This window comes from Belonocnema kinseyi, chromosome 9, assembly GCF_010883055.1.
Source record: "Belonocnema kinseyi isolate 2016_QV_RU_SX_M_011 chromosome 9, B_treatae_v1, whole genome shotgun sequence".
Classification (NCBI taxonomy): Eukaryota; Metazoa; Arthropoda; class Insecta; order Hymenoptera; family Cynipidae; genus Belonocnema; species Belonocnema kinseyi.
In genome coordinates, this window is record NC_046665.1 from 103,947,726 (window position 1) to 103,956,329 (window position 8,604).

At 29.4% G+C, this 8,604-nt stretch overlaps 1 protein-coding gene across 1 annotated transcript; it reads left to right on the forward strand.

Annotated features, from left to right (window-relative positions):
* The first annotated feature begins 6,673 nt into the window (after window positions 1-6,673).
* LOC117180929 (protein ALTERED PHOSPHATE STARVATION RESPONSE 1-like) lies at window positions 6,674-7,753 on the forward strand. Its single transcript, XM_033373568.1, has 3 exons — window positions 6,674-6,808; window positions 7,240-7,333; window positions 7,615-7,753. Exons 1-3 carry the CDS (start codon window positions 6,752-6,754, stop codon window positions 7,713-7,715), a joined length of 252 nt encoding a protein of 83 aa, XP_033229459.1. The 5' UTR covers window positions 6,674-6,751; the 3' UTR covers window positions 7,716-7,753.
* The last annotated feature ends 851 nt before the right edge of the window (window positions 7,754-8,604 follow it).

Consider the following 8,604-nt stretch of genomic DNA (forward strand, 5'->3'; position numbering starts at 1 on the left):
ATAATTTATATTTTTTATAAAAAACAGTTTGAGATATATATCATAATTTATATATTTTGGGAAAGACGGTTTTCAATTATTTAAACAATACAATCACTTTCTCTTTTTCATAGTAAAGACGAAGAAATTTCTGGTTTTTTGAAATCTATAAAACTATGACGGTCATTAATCAGCTTTTTGTTTTTTTAACAAAATCGATCTGAAAAAATTAGTATTTACAACTTTACTGAAAAAAAGTTGTATGATAATTGTTTATTGTTTAAAAAATTAGGTCATAATTTTTTGTGATAAGAAAATACTGAATAATAAGCGATATAGTGTAAGAGATTCGAAAAAATTAGAATTTTCTCCACCTTTCCTATAAAAAGTAGCAAGTGATTATAAATGTTTTAAATAGTTGAAACTTGTCTTTCACCACAAATATCACTTTCAACATTCATAAAATACGCAATTAATTTAAAAAAATAGTAACTTTTCAAGATCTACACGAGCAGAAAATGGTTTAAACAAATGATAATTGTTTAAATAATTGCAAACTGTCTTTCAGAAAAAACATAATTCTGAGAATTTATTAACTGCGTGACTGATTCCAGCAAGGAATAAATTTTCAAGTTTTACAGAGGAAAAAATTGTTCAAAAAATAAAAATTGATTAAATAATTACCAAAAATTGTAAAAAAATATACTGCTCTCAAAATGCGTTAACTTTTCACGATTTAAAAGAGAAAAAAATTGTTAAAATACGTTAAGATTGGGTGAATATGAAATATGTTAAAAAGAAATATTACTCTTGAAATTAACCAATCTTATAATAACTTATTTTATAATATTCACGATTAACTGGAAAAATATTATTCATTTTTTTGAGAATCTTTCGGGCACAATACAATGGGTTGCAGGTGTACAGATAAAAAGTTATTAAGTGGAAAATAGTACCTAAAGATTACTCGAGAGGCGAATAAACTTTAATTTACAATAGGTAATTAACAAGTAATTCTTTTTTTCCATTTTTTCGAACACTGAGTTTTTCCTATTTGAAATTAAACATTGTACAGTAGAGGATTTCGAAAAGCACTTCATTCTGCACTGATTCAAAATTAGCCTTTACAATTCTATAATACAGTGAAACCCTTCAATAGCCCGCTCTTCTACAGCCCTTGCGAGAATTGACGCCGCGCCACAGGTAGGTGTGACAGGAGTTGCGCAGGGTCTGCGGTTGTCACTCAGGCGAGCGCTCAGGCGTGAACAAACAAAAGCGGAACGGGCTATAATGAGTTAGTTTCAACCCACCGTCAGCCCCAAAATCGGCGCTATAGAAAAGTTTCACTATATAATTATATAATATGCAATATTATATAAAGTTTAATTTAATGTGACTGAATAACTTTTTTCATGAAAACCAAGAATTAAAATATAACCTTGATCAGAAGATAACTCTCCTGTCATTTTCCGATAAAAAAATTCCTGACATAGCAAGTAGCTCTCAAGAAAATAAAATCACAGGCAACAGCTTCAGGTAAACAACGCAACGCATAACGGGAAAACCGCTCAACGTGCGTGGTGCTATGGAAAACGTTCACTTCTCAGAAACGTGCGTGGTGCTGCGGAATACGTTCATTGCGCACTGACATGCGTGGGGCTACGGAAAACGTTCACTGCGCAATATAGTTTTCAGTCGCTGTTTAAGGACTTCTATAAGCTCGCATTTTCACTTCTTTGATTACTCATTTCCGAAATTCTTTTTTAGAAATCATATAAAAAATCGCTTATTAAAAATTTCGGCAATTATTTTTTGTCCCTGCATAAAGGCATACAAAAGGCAAGAGGAAGAGAGAAAAGCTTGGAAATTAAGCCGGGAAGATCGATTTCAGATAATGATCGCGTAGGTAGGAGTTAAGGCAGAATGAAGGTTTTTTATTTATTTTTTTTTGTGTGCGCAAATCGGCACGTGCAAACGGAAATGCAGGGGCTGGAAAAGGAGAAACGGGAGGCAGTCATTTGATCATTTGATGGGATTACCAAGGAGAAGAGATGGTCGGTGTCTCTCGGAGCGATGTGCCTCTGCGCCCTGTAGTTACTTCAATTAGATGAAATCGTGCCCGTATCGGACCGACTGCGACTGGAGAAAGGTGGACTGTAAGGGACAGTCTCAGAAAAAAAAGATAAAGATAGGAGAAAATCCATGGCATCCCTGCTCGGCAGTCACGGAACATCCAAAGACGTGCTTCATTCCTTTAGATTATCGCTAATCATCTCGAATCGACGCAATTTCCACCGTTGGTGAAAAATGCAGCCACTCGAAAAAGTCTCTTATATTTTTGCTCCTGTTTGAGTCCATATTTTCACAGATTATTATTATTTTACAAAGTATGAAAAAATTCTAAAAAATAATTGAATCACAAAAAGAATTAATTTTACGAAGTGTCTATTCGTATAGCTGATTGGACAATATTTAGGGGCATGATTAGTGGAAATTTCGTCCACCACTCCCTACTATTGCCCCTTTCCAGGTCCACCAATCATTTCACAAGATTGTCTATGACAGACAGTATGCATAAGCTAAGGCTTAGTTTTAAGGGCATGTGATACTTGGTCGCGTGGTAAATCGGGTTCATTTCACTCGGCTTTTTCTCCACAAAGATAAAAATGTTAAAAAACTGAATTTGGAGATGCTATAAAATATTATAGCGCATGTACCCGGACTCTTTTTTAGAGATAATAAAAAGATTATCGTGCTAAATAAAATAAAAATTGTATGCATATGCACTATTTTGAGGCTAAGATTGTTTTTCAGCTCTCTGTCATTCCGATAATGTAGGTATCGGTCTCACCGATGCTGTCGGTATCGCTCAAGAATAATCCTGGGAGAGAATTCACAGTTCTAACACACATAACCTTATAATATACACACACACATAAATTTTAGCTCAAATTCAATTTTTTTCATTAACCCACAAAAAAAGAGTTCGGGGACGACCGTTAGCATGCTCGCTATCATGTCCCAAATTTTTAAGACAAAATATTTATTATTGTAGGGAAAAAGCCGGGAAAATCTAACACTGTTAAAATCGATACTAATTCCTAAGCGCCACACAAATTAATCAAATTTAGACAAATTAAATTTTTTTGAAATAACCCCAAAAAAAAGAGTCCGTGGACGTCTGTTAGCATTTTCGCTATCATATCCCAAAATTTAAAAAGAAAAAATTTATAATGGTAAAAAAAATCTGGGTGAATCTAACACTGACAAAATCGATATTAATTTCTAAGCACCACACAAATTATTCAAATTTAGAAAAATTACATTTTTTCAAATTAATCCACAAAAAAGAGTCCGGGAACGTCCGTTATCATGTTCGCTATCTTGTCTCAAATTCTTAAGAGAGGGTCTGAATAAGATAAATGATTTTAATCAATAATAAATAAATATCTATTTGCGATTTTTTAAACCATTTTTAAAAACAATTACATAGGCCATTTTTTAACATAATTTTAAACTTTGCAAAGCATTATAAACAAAGGAAAGGTTTGATTGGAAAATCGAAAACATCTTTGGATTCGTCCCGGAAATATCTAAATGGAGTTTTTTAGAACTATTTTAACGCCAATATCACGAGAGTACTTTTATTTTTTCCCACAGATTAATAAAAAATTAGGAAAAAATCGATTTTATTAATTGATCGTTTTTGTTAATAACAATTGTTATAAACAATGAGGGTCAGATATCGAAAATACTATCCAAGATAATTACATTCTTTATGGTAATTTTAAGGATATAAAAAAAAAGGAATCGCTAATAACTTAAAAATTGTGGATGTCAGGGGAGGGTATGTTTATAAAAAATGCATTGTTTATAAGGCCATAAATAAATAATAGCTCGTCGTACCATAAAATATCACAAGAGTGAAAAATTTACTTATGTGTAAAAGATCAGTACAAAAAAATTCAAGTCATTTCTGGTTATTGAAGGTCATTATATACATAAATTGTTATAAATAATTTAGAAAAAGAAATCATGAACAACTAATTATGTTAATAATGGTAGATAAAGATTTCGCAATAATTTCAAGCAATATTATGACAGTGGTTGATCTGGATGATTGATTATTAATAAATGAAGAGTCTACACGGTTTCCTCTTAAAAATAGCAATTTTTTAACAACAATTTAAGGAGTGAAGTTTTTATTTGATCAGAAGATTTCTTTTTTCTGCCAAGAGATTTATCCTCGATATAGACAGTGCAGAAGTTAAAATTTTTTTGAGCAATAAGTTCTGAGGTAACACTGTACAAATACGGCAATTTTATTAACAAATCATTTGTTTATAACGCTGTATATTGCAAATGGTTCGTCGTACGAAAAAAGTGCCAAACGCAAAAAAGTTTTAGTTTTGCTCAGCCATGTTAAAATTTATTTTATAAATTGTTTCCTGAATAAATAATGAAATTATTTTTCAGAAAAAGTGTATACTTATTTGTTTGAAAATTTTTTTAACCAAATAAAATGGTAATAATATTTTTAATTTCTTAGAAAAATTTCCTAACTTATGCAAATACACAGCATCACTAAGAAAAGAAGGGTCTGATCGGAAAACCGAAAAAACCTTTGGATTTGTTTCGAAATATCTATATGCGCTTTTCTTTTTTTAAAACCATTTTTAAATAAATTAAGTACTTTTTAATAATTAAAAATTTTGCAAAACATCATAAACAAAAAAAGGGTCCGATCGAAAAACCAAAAACAAACTGTAAAATTCATAAAAAACAAAAGAGGGGTTCGATAGAAAATCCAAAAACAATTTTGGCGCTTTTCTTAAAACTATTTTTAAAACAATTAAATAATTTTTTAAATAATTTCAAACTTTGCAAAGCATCATAAACAAAAGAAGAGACCGAATGAAAAACCAAAAGCACCGTCGGTCTTGATCCGCAAATATATGAATGTGTTTTTTTTAAACAGTTCTTTTAAATCAACTAACTAACTTTTTAATAATTATAAACTTTGCAAAACAACATAAGCAAAAGAAGGGTCCGATCAAAAAACCAAAAACAACTTTGGTATTGTTTCGGAAATATGTAAATGCGCTTTTCTTTAAACCATTTTTAATACAATTGAGTAATTTTTTAATACTTTCAAATTTGCAATACATCATAAACGAAAGAAGGGTATGGTCGAACATCCGAAAACACCTTTGCTTTTGTTTCGGAAATATCCAAATACGCTTTTTTTTAAAACAATTTTTAAAACAGTGTAGTGATTTTTTTAAAATGTCAAACTTTGCAAAGCGTCATAAACAGAAGAAGGGTCCGATAGACTAACGAAAACTCCTTTGGTTTTTTTTTGAAAATATCTAAATGCATTTTTTAAAACCAATTTTAAAACAATTAAGTAGCTTTTTAATAACTTTTAACCTCACAAAGCATCATAAACAAAAGACGCGTCCTTCCATGTTTTCAAACCCATTTTTAAAATGAATTATGTCCTTTTTTAATAATTTCAAACTATTATAAACAAAAGAATGGTCCAATCGAATAACCAAAAACATCTTTGCATTCGTTTCGGAAATATCTAAATGCGCTTTTTTTAAATCATTTTCAAAACAGTTAAGTTATTTTTTTAAGTGCAGAAATTCTCTTAAACAAATATATTAATTAATGACACACCAAATTTGATTATTTCATAAAAAGGCACTATTTAATATTTTAGAGACGAATCTAAAGGCGTTTTACTTTTTTTAGTCGGAACCTTTGTTTATAATCAATGACAAAATTATGACGCTTATGTTGAATAACGTAGAAAAATGTTTAAAAATATTGTTTTGTTAATTTAAAGCTTTGCAACATTTTATCTGTTCAAGCAATTATTTGAAAAAAGTCTCCAAGGCGTTTTTACTTGTGGGGTTTGATTGGATAGTCAGGTTTCTTGTCCAATTAATACATTTGTTTATAAAAATTAAAAAACGTTAACAAATTATGCAATTGTTTAAAAAATTGCTAAACAAAAGCGTTTAGGAATATTTCCGAGAAGAATCCAAAGGCGTTCTCGGTTTTTTGATCGAACGCTTGGTTTGTTTAAAATAAATTACAAAAATTTGAAATCCATATAGAAAATTTCAGTTTCGTTATGATTTTGGATCTTAGGGTCTGGACATAGAGTTTTTATTCCTATATTTCGATTCCTATTATTTTGGACTAGAGTTTGGTATTTATGGTTTAGGATCATTTTTTGGGCCTTAAGTTTTTGATTCAATTTCAGATAGCATATCAAATTACAGATGAAAGGTTTGATAAAAACATTCAGCTAATATTTTTGGTGATATATATTTAAACAGAGTTTAAGAAACTCTATTTTTTAGGCCCATGTCGCTTACTTCCACTATATTTTAACTCTTGTTATTTTCAAAAATAATGTGCAGTAGAGATACATTTTGTTGAAAATAATGTAAGTTTCTCTTCAGACGCCTATTAAAATTTTAAAGCGTATTTTTTTACTGCCTAATTATTTATTTGAAATATAGCATTATTATTGTTTTTTTTAACTGCTGTAGATAAAAATTCGAGAAAAGGCTAGAATGTATAATTACGGTTGAAATTATGGATATTGTCATACTCATTACAGATTTTATCTTACTTAAACTAAAATTTGCGAAAGCTATTAGAGGCAGTATTACAGTAATAAAACTCAGTCACTGTAATGTCATTTTGTATAAAAAGGCCCACATTTGACAAATGTGACATTTAGTGTCAGTGAAAAATGAAGTTCGTTACTTCGTTGTTTGCATTCATCTGTATGATTGTGGTCGCTTGGGCCGTAAGTTTATAAATTAAAACTTAATTAATAACTCTCTTTTTATAACAATATATTCAACTATTGTTCATACCTTTAAATTTGTTTACTTAGTGGAATTGATATATTCTAAAGGTTTATCTTATCAAATCATAAATAGTCTTTTTACGGCCGATCGTGAGTTTGCAATAACTCAGTTACGCCGAGTTCTTGCAAATTTTAGCTCGGCCGTAAAAAGACTTCGTTATTGCAAACTCACGTTCGGCCGTAAAAAGTTTTCGAGTTTTCTTATGAACGACAAGGCGCATGGGGAGAAATAACGAATGCACATGCGCATAAGACGTTAACGAGCACTTTTTCTATCTAGGCCGGATAAATAGTAAATAAGAGATAAAATTTATAACAATTTTTTATTTTCTATGAATTTAATTAACGTATTATTAATTTCTTATCAGGATATGTTTCCCCCACGACCACCCCCAGGTGGAAGACCTCCAGGCCCACCAGGAGGCCCAGCACCATGGAATTTCACTAGCGGCCTCACTCCTGGTAATTTTTATCAACATAAATATATATCAATTATATTTAAAATTTTATATTTGAATTTTCAGAACAATAAATTAAATAATTTGTGACTATCTAGGAATTGTTAGAATACTGAAAACTATCATCAAGTTTTGTATTCGAAATTATCTTTAAATTTTGGGATCTATAGACTTTTAAATTTGTTTGCAGATTGTGTCAATAATTTATTATAATAATTTGACTTCATATTTATTAAGTTTCTTAAATTTCACTTAATTTCTTATGATTTTTTTTTTCATCTGGAGCTGGATTTCCAAGCACCACAACCACCACCACCACCAGTAGCCCCATGCCACCAGCTCACATGGCAGCACCTCAAATGCCACCACCTAGAAACTTCAAATGAACCTGAGAATGAAACATGGACTTTAAAGAAATTCTTAGTTGCGCACATTTATTTTAATTTTATTCACTTTTTTGATTTAACATATTGTTTTAGTACTTATATAAAAAATTCCAACTAACAAATGTCTTTAAAATGAATTAATGAAGCTGTTTCTCAATGTATGCATCTAATTATCTATAATAATATTGAAGTAGAATAAAAGCAATATATCAGAAGGTTTATAGAAGAAGGTCTCTATATATGTCTTTATATAGAAGCTTTTTATAAATAATTCAATTTTGAAGATTTAAAATAAAAAATTCTTTAATTGTAATAAAATTCTTCCATTTTTAAGAATTATTAATTTAGAATTTTGGTAGTTTTGAGTGATGTAATCTCGAACTTTTTTTTTGGAAGATCAAAAGTCAAGAGTTATCATTGCTAAAACTTCTAAATTAAAGCAATTTCAAATGTAAATCATAAGAATTACAAAATTTAAAAACTCATATCTTGCATAATTTTTAATATCTTATAAAAAAATATGTATTTTCAAAATACAGAATGAAAAATCCTATATTTTTTAATTATTTGCAATTGAAAATACTTTAGTTTTTATGGTTTACAATTTAAGATTCAATAATTCAATTAAAAAGATTTATGAGGGAGAAATATTCAATTTAAAAGATTTTCAACTGAAGATTCTACAATTGTCAATGTGCATAATTTAAAATAATGTAATACGAATTTTTTTTCTGCGATAGTTGGATTTTAAAGATTTACAATTAAAAATTTTTAAATGTTAACGATTACAATTTAAGATTTTTTAATTTTTAAGGTTTTGAAAATGAAAAGTCTAGGGTTTTTAATTATGAATCTTCCAAATTACAGAAAGTAAACATGTGAGTCATTA

Bases quoted from the DNA above. Each gene is read 5' to 3' on its own strand.
- LOC117180929 (XM_033373568.1), top strand. From the start codon at position 6,752: ATGAAGTTCGTTACTTCGTTGTTTGCATTCATCTGTATGATTGTGGTC. The intron at 6,809-7,239 runs GTAAGTTTATAA...ATTTCTTATCAG, and splicing joins TGATTGTGGTCGCTTGGGCC to GATATGTTTCCCCCACGACC. The intron at 7,334-7,614 runs GTAATTTTTATC...TTTCATCTGGAG, and splicing joins CACTAGCGGCCTCACTCCTG to CTGGATTTCCAAGCACCACA.